Source organism: Diospyros lotus, chromosome 1 (genome assembly GCF_014633365.1).
Source record: "Diospyros lotus cultivar Yz01 chromosome 1, ASM1463336v1, whole genome shotgun sequence".
NCBI lineage: Eukaryota > Viridiplantae > Streptophyta > Magnoliopsida > Ericales > Ebenaceae > Diospyros > Diospyros lotus.
The window spans coordinates 40064194-40085409 of NC_068338.1; the positions used below are offsets into that span (position 1 = coordinate 40064194).

The window sequence follows — 21216 nt, forward strand, 5'->3', positions numbered from 1 at the left end:
GTATATAGATACATATATGTGAGTGTGTATATATATATATATATGTGCTTGTGTGTATATGAAAGATAGTTGCGTGTATATGAAAGATGGCCTATGTGTATATAGATATATATATATATGTGTGGCTGTGTGAGTATATGAAAGATGGCTGTGCTATGCGTGAGGGGGAAAATTTTTAATCCTAACCTTCAATCCATCAGAAATTAATCCCAGTCATTGAAATGTCTTTCCATTGAGACATTTTCAAAAACCATCATGTTTTATTATATAGATATTTTTTAATAAGTAATTATAATTTATCTATTTTTTATTAAAAATAATATTTTTATAATTTTTATTTATATTATTTAGCATTATGTTTATTTTAGTTTTTTTGTCAAATTTTGACAATTTATCAGCTTTTACAAACCAAACACATAACTATTAACTAACAACTTAAAAGCATATTTATCTAAACACACTATTAAGTTAAACACTATATAACTTTTATACTAATCGCTAACTAACTTAAAAGCTTTAATTAAAAACGGTAAGCCAAACAGCCTCTGAGTAGTGTTGGCAAAAAACACTGAAACAAGGCACATGCCTTCTTCCCATCCACCCATCCATCGGGCCCCCTTGAAAGCTACGAATCAAGGGGCAGTTGGGATGCGTGCAACTGATCGTCCTACTCAATATCCTTCAAATTTCCTGCATTTTTTGGGGAGAGTTAAAAAGAGGACGAAATGTTATGCTAAAATTTAGAAGAAGAGAGGCCAGCCTCGGATGCAGCGCCTTTTAGGACACCGCGAAATAAACAAAGATTGGAATGGGTTGAAGTATTTTTTCTTATGGTGTTGATGTTGTCAGTCAGGATGGCCGAGTGGTCTAAGGCGCCAGACTCAAGTTCTGGTCCTCGTGAGAGGGCGTGGGTTCAAATCCCACTTCTGACATTTCCCCCCCCCCCCCTTTTTTTTTTTAAATTTTTGCTAAAAAGAAATAGAAATAGAGAAAGTGAAGGAACACAGAACCCCCCACCCCAACAGGGTAATAACAACTTCAAAACTAAAGCCAATTCCGAAATGGATCCTGATGCATCCATCCATCGACCTAGATTTCTCAAAATACAGCATCCTCGGTTCTCAAGGCGGTGCCGGTATGTGATTTACAGTAACTGAAACCCTAAAAAAGCAACAACAATAAAAAGCAGCACCCACCAAATGGAACAGGCAAAAACATGCTAAAGCAATTAATTAATTTGACATCTATAATCTTGAGAATTTAGCGCAATCCCAACACAAGAATACAATACGCCAGAGGACATTCAATAGCAGCTTTGGCTTCCCATCGGCTCAAACACTTATCCAAAGAAACACGTGAAACTTTGAAATAAAATCGACTGTATTAATTAATTAATTAATTAATTGGTAAACTATCCCCCAATTTTGTCCATGTCCATCACCAAAAGAAATAAAAGATAACCACCCACCTAATTAATAATACTAGTAAATAGTAGTCTAATATATTTTTACCACTATAGTGAAACACTATCGAGTCTCTGCTCTGGATCTTTCTTCCCCTGCTGCTTCTGGGATCTAGTCTCTTCTTGAACCCCACCCCCGTTAATGGATTCTATGCTTCCGTTCAACCCATCATCCACAAAATCACCAAGGAGATTCACTTTACCCTTTGGCTCGACTGGATAGTTCCCGGAAAAGCAAGCATAACAGTAATTAGGAGAATCGCTGCCCAGCAACCTGTGCAAGCTATCAAGTGGCAAAAACGCAAGTGAATCCGACCCTATAAACTCCCTAATTTCCTCCACACTCATCCTATTCGAAATCAACTCTTCTGGACTAGGAGTGTCCACTCCATAATAACACGACCCTATTATCGGTGGACAGGCAATCCTCATGTGAACTTCCTTCGCCCCCGCCTCCTTAATCAACCTAACAATTTTCGACGAGGTTGTTCCTCTCACGATCGAGTCATCCACAACCACAACCCTTTTACCTTCCAAAACCGCCCTGACGGTTGAGAGCTTGAGCTTCACCCCGAAGTCCCTAATCTTCTGAGAAGGCTCGATAAAAGTCCTTCCCACATAGTGTGACCTTATTAGCCCCTGCTGAAAGGGCACCCCTGCTTTGGCAGCATACCCAATTGCGGCCACAACCCCGGAATCAGGCACCGCTATCACCACATCACAATCCACGGGAGCCTCCATCGCCAGTATTTCGCCGAATGCTCGGCGCGATTCGTACACTGACCTCCCGAAAACCACTGAATTGGGCAAAGCAAAGTATATGTGCTCAAAGATACATGCTTTGGGCTCGGGGTGAGGCATTAAACACAGGGATTGAACACCTTCTCTATCAACAACCAATACTTCTCCGGGATAGACCTCCCTCTCATATGTGGCCTCAATTAGGTCCAAAGCACAAGTTTCAGAGGCGAAAACTACAGCTCCATTGCTCCGCCTACCCATCACCAAAGGCCGAAAGCCAAACGGGTCCCGAACCGCAACCAATTTGTCCTCCGTTAAGAACACCATTGAATAGGCCCCTTCAAGCTTTTCACAAGCCTCGACGATTCTGAGGAAAAAAGGCCGAACCTTTGAAATTGCAATTAAATGGAGGACCACCTCTGTATCGGAACTGGTATTGAAAATGGAACCATTATCTTCGAGCATGGCACGAAGAGCTTTGTAGTTCACGAGATTACCGTTGTGGGCGACGCCGACGGAGCCGAAGCGGTAGCCCGCAACGAAGGGCTGGACGTTCTTGAGCATGGAGGCGCCGGCGGTGGAGTACCGGACGTGCCCGATGGCCAATTCGCCCGGGAGCTGGCGGAGCTTGGACTCGTTGAAGACGTCGGAGACGAGGCCGACGCCGGTCACCGATTGGAGGACGTTGTTGTCGACGGCGACGATGCCCGCTCCCTCCTGGCCGCGGTGCTGGAGGGCGTGGAGCGCCAGGTAGCAGAGCCGGGCGGCTTCCGGGTCGCCGTAGATGCCGACAACGCCGCACTCTTCCCGAGGCTTATCGTCATCAATGGCGGCGGGATTCCTATGTTGGTTCTGTTTGATAACGTCCGAAATTGGGTTCTTGGAGGAGGCTGCGACGAGGGTTACGCTAGAGGATTTTGTTTTCCGGGGAGTTATGGGGAAGGGAAAGATGGATTTTGGAGAGGGGGTGGCCTTGGAGGGAGAATAGGATTTGTGAAGAGAGGAAGAAAATTGGGTGGCGGTGGAAACGGCCATTGTTGAGCCGAGGAAAGAAAGATAAACGGAGAGAGGTGGTGGTGGGGTGGCGGGCTTTGAGAGAACGGCGTGTGGTTGGACTAGGTTTTGGCCCGTTTGTTCGGACTTGTGACGTTGGAATTCGAATGTTGTTGGGGCTGGGGCGGTGATGATTGCATCATTGACTAGACTGTCATATTTGGTTCCTCACCCAAAACATCCTTCTTATAATTATCAAAAATACTAAAAATTTCTGAGTCTGAACCATATCCATATGTACTTATACATTACTCTTAAAAAGTCCTTGATTCTAATGAAGTCGCAGAAAGCTGGGACCAATCCAATGTTCTTATTATATCATATATAATAATACGACATCAATCAAACGTTAAATATGAAGAAAAACGAATCAGTATCCTATGCCATATAAAAGTTTGAATAATGGAGGATGGAATCTGAAGGAATCAGAAAATTTTGGAGTAGGGTCCACAAAAGATTCCTATCAATCTCAGAGCATTAGATGATTGACATTGGCGTCGCCATCTTTTCCCTTTCCTTTTTGGTTTTGTTTGAAAGGGAGGGAGAAGCGCTCGTCCACCAAGCGTATTGGCTAAGGATTGTCCGGCCATTCCCATTTCAACAAACAATCCCAAACTCCACTTGGAATTATGAGTAGTACGACTCTCCCGCTCTTACCATTAATTAGGCATTAACAATATACCCACGAATTTTAAATAAAGAAATCATCATTATCCTAAAATAAATAATATACTCGCGTAACCATTACTTTACTTAATGTTGATCATCATCGGCGTGTATGTATGTATTAGAATGTATTTGATAGCATCTAGTTAAAAATAAAAATATTTTTCAACTTGTATTGAAAACAAAAACTATCTCTCCTTAAATAAAATTTTTCATAAAAAAAAAGACAAAAATATAGTTTAATGATTGTACTATAAAATTCAATTCTATAAAAAATATAATATGCCAAACATAAAAAATAAAATTTAATTCTTTGATGTAATATTTTTTTTTATGTATTTTTCATATAATCAAACACACTTTAATCTTCTTCTTCTTCTCTGACATCATCTTAAAAGTATGTATAGTCTATCTTACACTATCAATCATGCCACTTATATTTAAAAGAAGACAATTAGGATTTATAGGACTTGAATTTCAAATTTTAGACCCATCATATGCCATTATCTACCACTAAATATAAAATCATGTAAACTTAAGTAGTCATTAATTTTTAATGAGAAAATTTAAAAGCCTTTGAGCGAGCACCTTAACTTTAAGTTTCTTGACTATAGTTGACCTAATTTGGTTTTAAATGAAATAAGCGATTTTAAAGAAATCTAATAAAAAGAAGAAAAAAAATAAATATTTCACTGGTTAACTAATAAAAACAAATATAATTTTTTCAAAAGTTTGACACGTGAATTAACAAAATAAAAAATTTAGAATAGATCTAAGAGACAAATATAAATTTAAAAATTTAAATGTACTGCTCTAGTGTGACCTTTTGAATGGTTAACATTAACAATCAAACAAGAATCAGTAGCTAGCAAACCAAAAATCAGGTAAAAGTTTGATAGCAACATATGACATTGCAACAAATTTTAAAGTTTAAGATGTAAATTAGTACATGCATATACATGATGTATTTATTTTTTGAGATGGTCATTTCTCGCATTTTTGATTATGTTAAAAAAAATAAATCATAAATATAAGATGAATAAATCAAACTCATGACTCACCAAAACTCTTGGATTAGACACTGGGGGCATGTATTTGTTTCTTTACATTTGGTCTATCTGTTCTCGTGTTTCAAATAATAATAATTATTATTATTAGAGAAAGTATTACTAACATTTCTTTTTGCTTAATTTAACCAAAAAGGGCTCCAGCCCGTGGCATTCGGCATCATAGCCCGAGGAGAGTAGGGCAAGAAAGAAGACGCGGAGTGGAGGTATAGAGGGTTTCGGCGCAACACCTCACCAGAAAACCAGAAATCGAATCCAAAAAATAAGATATTGGAAAGGCAAATGGCGCCGCCTCCCGGTCCTTATTCCGGGACCAGTACTCTTGCTTTGGTAATCCCCTCTGACTCCCCCTATATCTGTTTTGCGATTTCGATGATCGTTCCAAGTACTCGTTCTCTCTTTTTCTTCGATTTGCTAATCTGGAAAATGGTGGATTGGTGATGGATGATCTAGGTGGCTCGTGCTTCTGCCTTCTCCGTCGGCCTTTTTTATGGAAGCATCAAGCTCAAGTATCTCAAGGTACCCTAGATTGTGAAATTCTATGCGTTTTTCTACATAAACTGCCATCTACATATTATAGGTCTCTTTTCTTTTCCTATTGGTTTTATTTTTTATTTACGCCGCGTTGTTTTGTGTAATTGTGTGTGCTTTTGCCGTTTAGTCTTAGCTGTGTGGAATGTGGATGTTCCAACAAAATGCAAATGTGGATGTTTCAATGTGCGGTCACACTGAATCAAAACTTTTTAGCTATCTTGTTATCAAGTGTAGTTTATGTTTATGATTATGGTTTCTTTATGTAGCGCTATGGCGGGTTCAAGTTATTCAATCTCCGGTTGATTCTGGATGACCTTTTATTTCTATCCTTCGTTTAGAATGTGCAAAATCTCAGTAGTGATTGCCACCATTTGCACTAGTATTGCCTTAGATTATTGTGTTCTATGTAGTGCATTATATTACTTAAATGTGCTGAATTCCACCTGCATTTTGGTACAGGACTTGTCTGCTATCTCAGCTCCTGTACTCAACGAAGTGTTATGAGTTTTGATGTTGTCATCTTCTTGTACTTCCTAAAAAACTTGGGCCTCAATTGTTTGCAGTTTCATAATTGATTTCTGTTTCCAAAACTAGGAGCAATAAGAGAGTTTTTCTTAAGTTGGTACAAGAAACTGTGTTATTAAAAAAAAAAAAAAAAGGAATGAAAAGGCCATCATTTTTGAAATCATTGCCATTTGGTTTAAAACCATTTTTCATAAGAAAAACATTATGTTAGGGAGGCACTTACACTTAATTTTGGGTATCATGCCCATATTGGAATTGGACACATATTTAGCAAAAATGCTTGTTGGGAATGAGCCGTGTGACTGGATTCATTATTTTTGTTTTTGGACACTAATAGAATCTATAATACCTGAGTAGGATTAATGCTTGAGATTTTGTTAGTGTAGGGAACTTCTAGAATATGTAATAGATATGCATGTCCATTGTGTAAGACCAGTCATTTTTTTATAAATTATTTCTCATAATTAATTTTTTTTTTTTTGTAGGAAACCTTGAGAAAATAGTAATTTGGAATCAATGGACAATTAAAATAAAAATCAGGAAAGCTGGTTTCAGGGTCCAAATCATGTACCAGCTCTCTCAATTTTCATTTTAATTGTCCATTAGCTCCAGATTACTATTTTTTGAAAATTTCTCCAGAAATTAATTAATTTATGAGAAAAAATTTACAAAAGAGGACCAGCTGTTATGGAATATGTCATGCCCTGAAACAGAGGGATGTAACAATCTTGCATGCTCATAAAGAAGACTCAAGCTATTTGGTAAGATTTATGATTAGAATTCCAAGCAACAATCAAGTATTAGTAACAAACAAACTTCCAGCCAAGAACAAGATCACCCAGGGCATTCGAGAGGCCCTCTCTCTCCCAAATTCCTACTGAAAAACTAGCGTCCTTCTCTCCACCCCCCCCACCCCTTACATATTCCTCCCACTACCCCTTAACCGAATTCTGTTATGCCATAGCTGGGTTGTTACACCAGCGATTCCCCATTCTACCCCTTACGCACATGGCTGGTTGTTATGCCAGCCAACTTATTTACTCCGTTGCCCTTGATCGCTGCCCCTTAGGCCTTCTTTGATAAGTTAAGTGAATCGGGGGCCTATCATTACTTTCTCCCCCAACTTTCACCTTGTCCTCAAGGTGGAAAAATGGAAATTGTTGCTGAATCACTGAGTAGGGCTCCCAAGTGGTTTCCAATGGTGGAAGGCCCTTCCATTGGATCAACACTTCTGCTCCTTTCATGTTCTTGCCAGCTCCCGACCTCACTCCTAGCACTGCTGAAGGTTCTACCACCATTTCCAGATCTTCAGTAAGCTGTTGGGGCAGCTCTATAGTAGCCCGCACTGCACCCTTAGCCTCCCGTAGTTAGGACACATGAAATGTAGGGTGGATACCGTGGATTTGACAATGTGGTGGCAGTTTCAGTTTGTAAGCTATCGGACCTACCTCCTTTTCAATCTCAAACGGGCCATAATAATGAGCAGCTAGCTTCTCATTTGCACGAGCAGCCAAAAACCTTCGTCGGTACGGCCTTAGTTTCAAATAAACCAAATCTCCTACCTGGAACTTCACTTCTCTTCTTCCCGTATCTGCTCTTTTCTTCATTACTGCCTGTGCCCTCAATAGTTGTGCCTTCAGTTCATCTAGGATCACATCCCTTTCAATCATCTGCTGCTCCACGATCGAGACAGGGGTTGTTCCCTTCTCAAACTGTAATAAGGGAGGTGGTTCCCTCCCATACACCACTTGAAAAGGAGTTAACTTGGCAGTTGTGTGATAGGAGGTATGGTACCATAATTCAGCCTAAGGTAACCAAGTGAACCATGCCTTTGGTTTGGAGGAAGCAAAACATCTTAAGTAGGTCTCCAAAGTCCGGTTAAGTATCTTAGTTTGCCCATCCGTTTGTGGATGATAAGCTGTACTTCTTTTCAGTTTGGTGCCTTGTAACCGAAAAATCTCCTCCCAAAATCTGCTCATAAAAATTTTATCTCTATTCGACACAATGGACTTAAGAACTCCATGGAGCCTCACCACTTCTTTGATAAAAGTTTCAGCCACATCCCCAATTGTAAATGGATGTTTAAGGCCAATAAAATGCTCATACTTGCTAAGTCGATCCACCACGACCAAGATTGAATCCACCTTGTTCGATTTTGGGAGCCCTTCAATAAAGTCCATGGCAATGTCGTCCCAAATTTGGTTAGGAACTGGTAGTGGCTGTAACAATCCCCCCGGTGACAAGGTTATATATTTGTTTTGTTGACAAGTTGTACACTCACTTACATACCGATGCACATCCTTCTTCATACTCGGCCAATAGACATTCGCCGACACCCTTTTGTAAATTTTTAAAAACCCCGAATGTCCTCCCACACTCCCATCATGCCCTTCTTGGAGTATCAACGGAATTAGTGCGGATCCCTTGGGTAAGTAGAGTTGTCCTTTGTAGATGAGATGCTTGTCCACTAGCTGAAAATTAGGATGGGAGGAGGGTTCAGCTCTTAACTCCCGGATCAATTTTTGCAGCCTTGGATCAGCATCTACCTTGCTTACCACCTGCTCCAATTGGACCAATCTAGGCACTGTCAAAGCCATCAAAGTTGCTGTGTGACAGATTCTAGACAGCCCATCTGCCGCCTTATTCTCCTTACCAGCCCGATAATGTATCTCAAATTGGTATCCCATTAGCTTTATCATCCATTTCAAATATTTAGGACTTACCTCCCGCTGCTCCATCAAGTACTTGAGGCTTTTTTGATCCGTTCTAATAAAAAATTTTCTACCTAACAAGTAGTGCCTCCACTTTTGCACCGCAAACACTATGGCCATGAGTTCCCTTTCGTAAACTGATTTTTTCCTCCCCAACTGACTAAACCCTTGGCTGAAATAAGCGATTGGCCTCTGTTCTTGCATCAAAACAGCCCCCATTCCATGCCCCGAGGCATCAGCTTCAATGATAAAGGGCTTCTCAAAATCGGGCAAGGCTAAAACAGGTAAGGATACCATTTTAGCCTTGAGTTGTTGGAAGGCCTTTTCGGCAACCACATCCCAAAAGAAGTTGTTCTTTTTCAATCGATCTGTTAGAGGCCGAGCCAGCTTACCATAGTCTCTCTCGAAGCGTCTATAATACCCCGTAAGCCCAAGAAACCCCCTCAATTCCTTTACCGTTGTTGGAGTAGGCCAATCTATCATCGCTTGCACCTTGTTACTATCAGCTGAAACTCCCAAATAGGAAATAACATGGCCCAAATACTCAATTTTCAGCTGTCCAAACACACACTTCTTGTTGTTGGCCACCAGTTGGTTGTTCGCTAACACCTTTAACACACATCTCAGGTGTTGTTCATGCTGTTCCAAACTACTGCTAAACACCAAGATATCATCGAAAAACACCAGCACAAAACGCCTCAAATAATCTCTGAAAATTTCATTCATCAACGCTTGGAATGTAGCCGGGGCGTTCATCAATCCAAAAGGCATCACTAGGAACTCGTAACGCCCTTCATAAGTCCTAAATGCTGTCTTTGGAACATCCTCGGGCCTAACCCGAATCTGGTGATAACCAGATTTTAAGTCAAGCTTGGAAAAAACCCGAGCACCATGCAACTCATCTATCACTGGAATTAGAAATTTGTTTGGCACCGTTACCTTGTTCAAGGCTCTATAATCGACACAAAAGCGCCACCCTCCATCATTCTTCTTAACCAATAATACTGGGCTGGAAAATGGATTGAAGCTGGGTTGGATGATTCCCGCGGCCAACATTTCACCCACTAACTTCTCAATCTCATTCTTTTGTAAATAAGGATAATGATAAGGTCTTACACTCACCAGTGAGGATCCTGGAATTAGGTTTATGGCATGATCCCTTTCCCTATTAGGTGGCAGCCCCTCCACAGCAGTAAACACCCCTCCATATTCAGCCAATGCCCCTTTCAACAATTCTGGAACTGCTCTCTGATCTTCTTTAATTTCAGCTGCCATTGTCCCCAATTCTAGCGACATCCCTTCCCCCTTCTCCTTGAATGCTTTTACCATAGCTTTTAAAGATACCAATGTCTTGCTCAAGCTAGGATCCCCCTGCAAAGTTACAGCCATGCCCCCTACTTGAAACTTCATGGTGAGAGTTTTTTAATCCACATTCATCTTTCCCACCGTTGCTAGCCATCTCATTCCCAGAATAACATCCGAGCTTCCCAACTCTAAGGTCAAGAAATCTTCCACAATCTGCAAATTTTGGAGCTTAAGCTTCACTCCTTTGCAAATGCCAGCACCTTGAACTGCCACTCCTGTACCCAAAATCACACTGTACCCTGTTGTTTCCTCCCTGATTAGCCCCAACAGCTGCACCAACTCCACAGAAATAAAGTTATGGGTTGCTCCTCCATCAATAAGGACCACAACCGGCTGCTGCTCTATCTCCCCTCTTATCTTCATTGTTTGGGGTGCTGTCAAACCTACCACAGAATTTATGGACAACTCAATGGCCTCACCCCCTTGGGCTGGTACTTCTACTGCCTCCCTATCTCGGCTGATGCATTGGTTGTCTTCTTCTTCTTCTACCCACTGTTCCTCCTCCTCTACTTCTTTATCATATATCATCATCACTTGCAGCTCTTTATTCTTACACTTGTGGCGTATCGTATACTTCTCGTCACACCTAAAACATAAGCCCTTATCTCGCTTGGACTTCCATTCAGCCTCACTAAGCCGTTTCCAAGGCTGATTACTCACCCTCCCATTGTTTTGTGGACGAAATGAATAGGAAGAGTTGGCTGCCAAAAATTTAGAAGCTGGTTGCGCATGGGGCTGAGGACCCCCACGTTGGTAATTTGGACTAGCGAATGAAACGGACGGACCTCTGTTTGAAATCGATCCAACTGCATTTGCCCGGAGCACAAGGTTCCTCTCTTCTATTCTTTGCGCCAGGTCCATGTCATGACCCTATGAACAATAAAGGGTATTATTGTAATAGGTTAGAATATTTTGTTTTGGATATTTTAGCAATTAGTTTGGTGCACATGGCTGCATGTGCAAGGCTGTTAGGAGACTAAAATGCCTATATAAGGCTGCTGTAAATGGAGGTGATGGACACGTTGAATGATATTTGAAATCTCAATATTTCTCTCTACAATTTCTCTCTAATCTCTCTCCCTCGTTCTTCTGCCATTCTCCCTCAATTCTCTCTAATTTTCTCTCCCTATTCTTCTTCAATTTTCCTTCTAGATTCTGTTCTTAACTTCAACGGTATCAGATCCTTTCGATTTTCATTTTAGTCCTAGGCTAAACCTTTGGACCATGACAGTGTATCATTTGCTCCAAACTCCTTGGCCTCAACACCCTCAACTCATCCTTGACCTCCGGACGGAGACCGTTGATGAAGTGCCCTTCTAGCACAGCTTCTGGTAGATTTTCCAGAGGCGATGCCAGCTCCTCAAAACTTTGACAGTAATCCGAAACAGTTCCTCTCTGCCGAAGAGCTAAGAAACGTTCTTCTACTGACCCTTCTTGAGTGGGTCGGAATCGGCTTCGCATCATTAGCTTGAAATCCTCCCAAGTCCTCATTCTCTGCCGTTTTTCTTCCCACTGGAACCATGAGAGGGCTGGCCCTTCCAGACAAACAGCTGTTGCATCTACCTTCTCCAAATTCGTCATCCCATTCACCAAAAAATACCTCTCGGCCTTGAAGATCCAGACATCCGGATTTCCTCCATCAAAAAGCGGCATCTCCAGCCGGCGACCGCGAGGTTCAGGTCGCCAACCTCTCTCGAGGCTATCTGCTTCAGCTCGCCTCGACCCAACCTCTGGTGTCGCTTCAGAGTCCTATGCGAATACCTACGGCTGACTTCCCAATTTCTCCTTGTTTTTCCTCTCCCTCTCCTGCTCTTCCCATCTCGTTCTCATCCAAGCGAATTTCTCTAGCAAGTCCGCTATGTTCTTCTCCACCGATTCAACACTCCGTTGCATGCCTTCCATCCTTCCTTCCAAGTCACCCACTCGTTCAATCAGGTTCACCATTAGGATTGGAGATGCTCTGATACCAAAATGGTAAGATTTATGATTAGAATTCCAAGCAACAATCAAGTATTAGTAACAAACAAACTTCCAGCCAAGAACAAGATCACCCAGGGCATTCGAGAGGCCCTCTCTCTCCCAAATTCCTACTGAAAAACCAGCATCCTTCTCTCCACCCCCCCACCCCTTACATATTCCTCCCACTACCCCTTAACCAAATTCTGTTATGCCATAGCTGGGTTGTTACACCAATGATTCCCCATTCTACCCCTTACGCACATGGCTGGTTGTTATGCCAGCCAACTTATTTACTCCGCTGCCCTTGATCGCTGCCCCTTAGGCCTTCTTTGATAAGTCAAGTGAATCGGGGGCCTATCACTATTGGTGCTAAACACAAAATGTTTACACTCCGTCCAATTTTCACGGCTTTAAGATGTTAAGAATATATTAATTCAACTAAGATTACATCAATCAAAAAATCTAAATAATTCATAACAATTAATCACTATGAAATCTCTAAATTATGGACTTCAATCCTGACTAGGATAACAACAATACGCTGCTTTAATCCAACTAGGTTTATTCAAATATTATTTGTTCTAACAAGTGTTTTCTAGGATACTGAATAACTACTCTTCTACGAGGTCCTGATTCTGAATCTCATTCTCTGTATATGAAATAATTGAATAAGATGAAATGGGTACCACCCTCGGTAAGTGACATCCATCACAGAATTTAGATTAAAAATATAAAATCATATAAAACTTTTTTAACAAAAACAGATACTAACAAATTTCATACAATATGGATTTATGTAATTCAAGAAATGATCTACATTTCCGTCCTACAAGTACTTATGGAAACACATGATGTGGATTGATATAAGATAACAAAACAGATAATTGCATACAGAATGAAAAAAATATATCACCACATATTGTCAGGTGGCTGGACTGACTATATGGCTAGATACAGAATAGCAAAATATATCACCACATATTGTCAGGTGGCTGGACAGTACTGACTATGGCTAGATACAGAATAACTAAATATATCACCACATATTGTCAGGTGGCTGGACTGACTAATTAAGTGCACCATTTTATATCCTCCAAGCCATGCATGAGCTTATGAAAACATAGTGAAATAAGATGAAACCAAACATTTCACTCAGGTTGGTCCGAATATCTCATTTATCCACAACTCACATTTAATGTATTAAATTCAACTTGAAATGGATTATCTTGTAGCATAATCTATTATCTGTCCAAAATAATAGTAAGTTGGGAGTTGTTATACCAATAATTTAATTTTTGATAAATCACTGCTGATTTTGTTAACAAATACATACATATGCATATTTAGTTTACCAAAATAAACTGATGAACTGAAAGCCACTTATCTGGTATGCAGAAATAGGTAACTCTAGCAGCACGCCAAGTTGCCAACTATAATTTAGGCCCTATAAATCAAAACACATTCTATAGTTTTATTAACACAAGATTGTATCTTAACCATGCTTAATGTTTGACCTATCTTGATATTTATTTTGGCAATTCTCTCATTGAGCTAATCGTATGCCCTAAACTTTCTATATGCCCTAAATGTCAAATACCTTGAAATCAATACTTAATGAATCGAATCACATGACTTCTAGATAATTCCCTTAACTTATGAACCCTAGTCTCACATCACCAACTTGATGCATTTTTAAATTATGTTCTCTTGATTTGAAAGTCCATATCTCCTCATAGAAAACATATTTTCACTTGAAATCACAGACATTCAGAGCTGAAGAAGTCTATTTTAACATATCCAAAAATCAAACCCGCTTTGAAGCCAAACCTGGTCAAAGTTAAAAAACTACTAGCAGATCAAAACTGCTAATTTATGAAATGTCTAAAATTTTCAAATACCTTGTTCTAAATGAATCCCATAAATTCATATTTGTTGTGTATAATTAAGAAGTTTCTAATATATGTGGTTTTCCAAATTGGGTATATAGATGGTTAAAAGTTCACAAACTTGTCACTGCAACTGGATCTTGCAGATAGCATGCATCATCTTTCAAAATTCATAACTAACTATAGAAAATTAGGTGATTCAAAATGTATTAAGAAGCTATACCTGTGTACTCAGAAATGAATTCTATCAAAATGAGCAGGAATTGCATGAAAACTGAACTTTGGTCCATTCAAACCTTACCCAATTAGATCAACAATATCACACACAGCACAAAGACTTGGGTTCCAGAATTTATATATTTGACATACACTCGTACAGAAGTATGTTGGGCTAAATTTTTATGTAAAATCACAGTTGCATGAGGAGATAGATTTTTTTCAATCAAGAAAACAAAATCTATCTAGTTTAAGTTTCTTAATCTTTAACCTGATATCACTAAACCATAATAATATTGACATTAATATAATCTTTAATACGTAACTAATTACATTGCATGATGCCCAATTCCATAACCCTAGCATTCCAATAGGGATCCCGCTATGTGCGGTTATGCCGAATTAGAAGGATCCTTATCAATTGGCTTTGGCACAAAAGAGCAACTTCTTAAGTCACCGAAGTTGGGTGGCTCCTTGATCATCGTCATATTCTTTCTTCTCACCATTACTTGTGTCTGCCAAACGAAGAGTTCTTTCGTTACACCATAAGGAGGAGGCTAGGTTATATATACGCTAAAAACCACTTAACTTGTTATTTGTATTTTAACCCCAACAACAACAACAACAACGTATTCAGCCTTTATCCCACTATGTGGGTTCGGCTACATGAATTCTAGACTTCCATGTATTTCTATCTTTTGTCGTATCCTCATTTAGATCCATATATTTCATATCAAATTTTAATGTCTCTCCCAAAGTCTTCTTGGGTCTACCTCTACCTCTACCTCTTTTTGTGACTAATTATTCAATTTCATCAACTCTCCTCACAGGAGCGTCTCTTAGTCTCCTTCTCACATGACCAAACCATCTTAGTCTAGTCTCTCTCATCTTCTTCTCGATTGGCACTACTCATACCTTATTACGAGTAACTTTATTTCTAATTTTATCATTTCTTGTATGTCCGCACATCCATCTTAACATCCTCATCTCTGCTACACTCGTCTTTTGTTCATGCTGGTATTTGACTGCCCAATATTCTGAGCCATACAGCAAGACTAGTCTTATAGCTGTCCTATAAAATGTTCCTTTCAATTTTAATGGGATTTTACCATCACATAACACCCCCGATGCATTTCTCCATTTTAGCCAACCTGCCTTAATTCTATGTGCGACATCCTCGTGGATTTCTCCATCTTTTTGAATCACTGATCCTAAATATCGAAAATGGTCTTTTCTTTGTAAGATTTGGTCTTCTAATTTTATTATAACATCATCCACTCTTGCATTTTTACTAATTTGCATTCCATATATTCTGTTTTTTTTCTACTTAATTTAAATCCCTTAGATTCTAAATTGTTTCTCCACAACTCAAGCTTAGTGTTCACTCCTTCTTTTGTTTCATCCACCAACACTATGTCGTCTGCAAATAGCATACACCATAGCACATCTGTCTGAATATCTTTAGTGAGTTCATCCATTATTAGGGCAAATAAGTATGGACTTAGTGCAGAACCTTGATGCAGTCCTATTGTAGTTGTAAATGGTTCAGTATCCCCTCCGCATGTTCTAACCCTTGTCTCTACACTATGATACATGTCCTTAAGGGCTTGTATATAGGCTATTTTGACTCTTTTCTTCTCTAAAACCCTCCATAATACTTCTTTAGGGACCCTATCATAGGCCTTTTCTAGATCTATAAACACCATATGTAGGTCATTCTGATGATCTCGATACCTTTCCATTAGATGCCTCAGTAAATATATAGCTTCCATTGTTGACCTACCAGGCATGAAACCAAACTGATTTTCTGACACCTTTGTTTCTTTTCTGAGCCTCTGCTCTATTACTCTCTCCCAGAATTTCATGGTATGACTCATTAACTTAATTCCTCTATAATTTTCACAGTTTTAAACATCTCCTTTGTTCTTGTATATAGGAACCAAAGTACTCTTCCTCCACTGAGTCCACTCATCTGGCATTTTTTTTGATTTAAGGATGGCGTTAAATAGTTGCGTTAGCCAGGAGATGCTCTCTTCTCCCATGCATTTCCATGCTTCTATTGGTATATTATCTGGTCCCACTGCCTTATGATTTTTCATCTTTTTTTAAAGCTTGCCTTATTTCATTTGAACTTATGTGTCGATAGAATGTGTAGCTCACATTCCCTTCGGAGTTACTAAGATGTCCCAACCTAACTCTTGTGTCACCACCATCATTGAATAATTTTGTGAAATACTCCTTCCATCTCTCCTTAATCGCTCCCTCATTTACTAAAACATTTTGATTGTCATCTTTTATGCATTTCACTTGATTTAAATCTTGTGTTTTTCTTTCTCTTGCTTTAGCTAATTTATATATATCCCTTTCTCCATCTTTTGTATCAAGTCGTTTATATAGATTCTCATATGCTTTTGACCTTGCTTCACTAACAGCTCTTTTTGCTGTCTTTTTTGCTTCTTTATAATTTTTTTGATTTTCTTCATTGTTGCATTGATATACTGCCTTATAGCAAGTTTTCTTATTTTTAATTTTCAATTGTACCTCTTCATTCCATCACCAAGACTCCTTAAGGTTAGGGGCTCTACCATTTGTCTCTCCAAGGACTACCTTTGCCGTGCTTCTCAGAGCATTAGCCATTTCTTTCCACATTTGGTTTGTCTGTCTTTCTCCATTCCATTCCCTTCTACCCCTTAATTTTTCTTTGAAGATTAGTTGTTTCTCCCCTTTTAAATTCCACCACCTGATTCTTGAATTTTGTTTTATGTGATTTTTTCTCTTCCAATTTCTTACTTGGACGTCAAGTACTAGAAGTCTATGTTGAGTAGTCAAACACTCTCCCGGTATCATCTTACAATTCCTACAACATAACCGATCCTCTTGTCTCATGAGGAAGTAATCTATTTGGGTGCTTGAGGTGATATTTTTATATGTGATTAAGTGTTCGTCTCGTTTTTTGAACCTAGTATTGGTTATAATGAACCCATATGCCATAGCAAAATCTAGGATAGATTTACTCTCATTATTAATTTCCTTGAATCCATACCCTATGTGTATCTCTCTATATCCGTTTCCGTCTCTACCCACGTGCCCATTTAAGTCACCTCCTATAATCACTTTATCTCCTCTTGGTATCATTTGTATGAGTCCCTCTAAGTCCTCCCAGAATTTTGTTTTTATCTCATCACCTAACCCCGCTTGTGGTGCATATGTACTAAAGATATTCATAGTCATTCTTCCTAGACTAATCTTCACCATAATAATCTTATCCCCCATTCTCTTTACATCCACTACCTCATCTATTAAGCTTTTATCCATAATAATCCCCACTCCATTTTTTGCTCGATCAGTTCCTGTGTACCATATTTTATATCCAGCTTCTGATAAAGTTTTTGCTTTTTTTCCTACCCATCTCGTCTCTTGAAGGCACATAATATTAATTTTTCTCCTAATCATCACATCCACCACTTCCATAGCTTTGCCTATTAATGTTCCTATGTTCCATGACCCAATTCTTAATCTATGATTTTGTTTTTGGCATTGACTTTGGATTTGATTTTGTTTTTGATTTTGATTTTTGTTTTGGTTTTGATTTTGATTTTGATTTTGGTTTTGGTTTTGATTTTGATTTTGGACTAGCTTCTTTACCCACATCCGTCCAAGCAAATGCGGGAACCCTTGCTCATTTATCACTACATCCAGGCACCGATGCAGCGGCCCTAGCTCACTTGTCACTACACGGGGGCAGTGTAGCGCGTCGCTATGAAGGGTTACACGCACGCCCAAACGATTTTTCATAATTTGTCTAGAGTTCATGTTTTGGATCCGACTAAGTTTTACATTGGCTGTCGGCTACCTAACACAACCCTTCTCCTTTATCCGGGCTTGGGACCGACAGTAGATAACATCCCCCGGCGGAGTTTTGTATTTTAACCCCATGTCACCAAAATAATAAGAGCATCCCTTGCACAATAAAATATATATGTTTGCCACCAGAGTACGACAGAATGAAAAAGGCAGAAGGGTCTAATTAAATAATAACAACATATCAAGTCTTAGTCCTACTAGGTGAGGTTAGCTACATAAAGTCTAATTACATTTTCCAAAAGTAAAAAAGTTATTTTTGTATGTTAAATGATGTTATGTTATCATTTAATGAATTTGATGGTACCATGTTAGATTATTTGTATTTTTAATATTTTCATCTGTCTTAGTCTATATATCAAAAGGCGTGTTTATATCAGGATTAATATTACCATTCAACATTTGTAATCCTTTTCCGTCATTATCTTTATAAACATTACACCTAGAGACATTACTAATTAAAAATATTAATTTCCTTTGCTATATTCTTATCCCCTTTTTTTTTTTTCCAAATATTTATACCCAGTCTGTTTTGATATCTGCTTGTATCCACATAGGTGTTCTTTGATATTTTGATTATAATAGGGAATAGGCCGTAATGATTCTTAAGTCTTAACTGTAAATGAACCCAAAAAAAAAAATTGAAGTTTGAGACTTCAGGAGGAAAAATTGGAGGGAGTTTGATAACGTTAAGAAGCTGAAGATATTCATCCTACTTGTGTTGTGAATCATTTCCATGAACTTATCGTGCAAAAAGAATAAACAGGAAAAGTCCACTATTTTTTTTAGTAATTTAATATTTCATCTGTTGTCAAGTGATGGCTTCTTTGACAGGACCAGTAATCTGTCGCTCCCGGTGGAACTCTTCATTTTATTTGAACTTCGCATTTACTATATGTGAATTTGTATCTGGAAGTATCAGGGCTTTTATCCCTCCGAGGATTTGAAGCTTACTTATTGCATGCATATATTGTTTTAAGGGAAGGGGGGAGGTGGGGAGTATTGGTTAGTTGGCTGTTCTGGTGTAGAAGGGTAGCTTTCTACAATTAGGCAGGGTGTTCTCTGAGGATTGTGTCATGGTTATGCATCAGACAAGCATAGTTGAATGATGTTTGCAGGCATGCATAACAAAACTGTAATCATAGCACCCATCCATACCTGAATTGGTGATTCTTAGATAATGGAAATTGTACTTAAGATCATATGATCTTTGTGCTCTGATGGCAGACCACCTCTCGTAAAAGAATTAAAAATAAATAAATAAAGGCTGGAAGGAAAGAACCCTATATTACTTCTGGCTGACTTCACTAACATAATTTTGGTGAACGTATTCCAAGGATTTCCTTAACTTGCTTACGACAAGGAGTTTGATTTGTCATGTATGCTAGAAGTTGGTACATTTACATACACATCATGCATGTCATAGCATTCTCTGCGAATTCATTCTTATGTTTGTTTTAATTCTTGCCTCAGGCAAAGGCTAAGGCGCATAAGAAAGATGAGGCGAAGGCACATCATTGAAGGAAATGGATTTTTTTTTTTTCTTTTCATGTCTTTTTATATTTTTCTTAACAAAAATAATACATGAAAATTGAACTTTACCGGCGTTTCATCTTGGCCTAAATGTATGTGGGCCATGATTCTCTATCCACGGCGCTCCAATTTTTGAGATTTTTGTTTACTATTTGTTTCTGATAGTCACGGCTATGATGGCTTTCGAGTTGCTATTTTTGCGAATCCGTTGGGAAATTTGGACAATTGTATCATCCTTAATTTGATTATTCAAAATCTTTAAGGCACAAGATCTGATTGCATATATAGTTCGGTCACTTGTTGAAATTGGAAATTTGCTTTGCCATGCTCTATTGCCCTTTTGATACGTGTGATATCCCTTGCAATGAAAAGAAGGGATGATATCAGATATAAAATGGGTTTGTTGCTAATTTTGTATGTTTAAACTTTATTGTATAAATTTTTATCTGTTCATTGCAAGAGATTTCGAGACGGGTTTATTCGAGAGTGAGGTACAGCGTAAATGGGGACCGGGGCACATAGTTAGTTGCCTCCCTCCTCTTCTGGATGTCGCGGTAAAGCTCCATGGATCTAAATTAATCAAGCCTTTTAAGTAGGTCCCAGCATATATTCTTCTAAATCTTACGATATTACTTATTTAAATGATGATTATGGTATCTAAAAAGAGACCGGACAATAGATAATGGGCTGGGAACATCATGATATCAATAACAAAGCTGTCTTTTTCATCTTCAATTTCTTCATTCGGCTGATCGTTTGGATCCATATGTCGGCCTAAGTAAGTTTGTTTTCCTGTAAAATGTTTATTATTGCAATCATTATCCCTGTGAAAATTAATTTTGGATAAGTTATGGTAAGGAAGTGAAGCAATTCTGTGGTGTTATACAGTGCAAGTGCAATGCAAGTGTACTTTATTTTTAAAGTAAAGTGTATTTGTTGTAATTTGTTTTTTTTATTATTATTATTATTGATGAGTAATAATTAATAAATATACCTTACTTTTTAGAATATCACAAACTATATCTAGATAGCTATGCTTGGTTAGATATTAAAAAGATGAAGGTAAGTGTAAACTCTAAGCGAGATGGAAGATCTGGGGGTGAGCTTTCAAGTTTCAAGGACAACCCATGTCATTGTGGATCTCGAGTAAGGGCAATTTTAATTTCTGTGAAAATAAAAGGTTTTACAGTTTCGGACAAAGCCGTGGGCGTACCGTAGCACGGCCCGGCCGAACGCGAACAGGTTTCCAGAAGGTTTGTTTAATAAATAAATGGACAAACGAGTGGTGAGTGTAGTGGGTGGGTGGGTGGGTGGGTGGGGAAGCTGGCTTTTCAGGCATTGTAAAACCTTGTTAGTTGCTGGTGGCCCTCTGTACCTTCACCTTATCCTAATAAAATAAAATATTTCTCGAAGAGAATCCGTTTCAGACGTACGGTCGCCACGCCAATACATTTGGACAGACACGGTTACTCTTTATTTTTAAGGAAAATAATCGGAATCCAACCCAAAAAAAAAAAGACAAAAGCTTTTCCTTTATTAAAGGAAAAAAGGTTTTTGTATATTTTTAAATTTTAATGGTTTTTTAGTTAATATTAAAAGGCGCTTTCAGAAAGAGTATTTTTATTTGCTGCGAACTG

General features: G+C 38.7%; 2 protein-coding genes and 1 non-coding gene across 4 annotated transcripts; 2 read left to right on the top strand and 1 right to left on the bottom strand.

Annotated features, from left to right (window-relative positions):
• The first annotated feature begins 848 nt into the window (after positions 1-848).
• TRNAL-CAA (transfer RNA leucine (anticodon CAA)) lies at positions 849-932 on the top strand. Its single transcript has one exon. It is a non-coding gene; the product is annotated as a tRNA-Leu (tRNA).
• Positions 933-1198: 266 nt separating this feature from the next.
• Positions 1199-3424, bottom strand: LOC127810100 (amidophosphoribosyltransferase, chloroplastic-like). Its single transcript, XM_052349358.1, has one exon. The coding sequence runs from the start codon at positions 3236-3238 to the stop codon at positions 1514-1516; it is 1725 nt and encodes a 574-aa protein (XP_052205318.1). The 5' UTR covers positions 3239-3424; the 3' UTR covers positions 1199-1513.
• Positions 3425-5132: 1708 nt separating this feature from the next.
• Positions 5133-19848, top strand: LOC127810109 (uncharacterized). Of its 2 annotated transcripts, none has more exons than XM_052349379.1 (3): positions 5133-5319; positions 5443-5508; positions 18881-19481. In XM_052349379.1, exons 1-3 carry the CDS (start codon positions 5272-5274, stop codon positions 18887-18889), a joined length of 123 nt encoding a protein of 40 aa, XP_052205339.1. In that variant the 5' UTR covers positions 5133-5271; the 3' UTR covers positions 18890-19481. The 2 variants fall into 2 exon arrangements, with proteins under 2 accessions (XP_052205339.1, XP_052205329.1); XM_052349369.1 differs by lacking the exon at positions 18881-19481 and adding an exon at positions 19520-19848 and having other exon boundaries at positions 5138-5319.
• The last annotated feature ends 1368 nt before the right edge of the window (positions 19849-21216 follow it).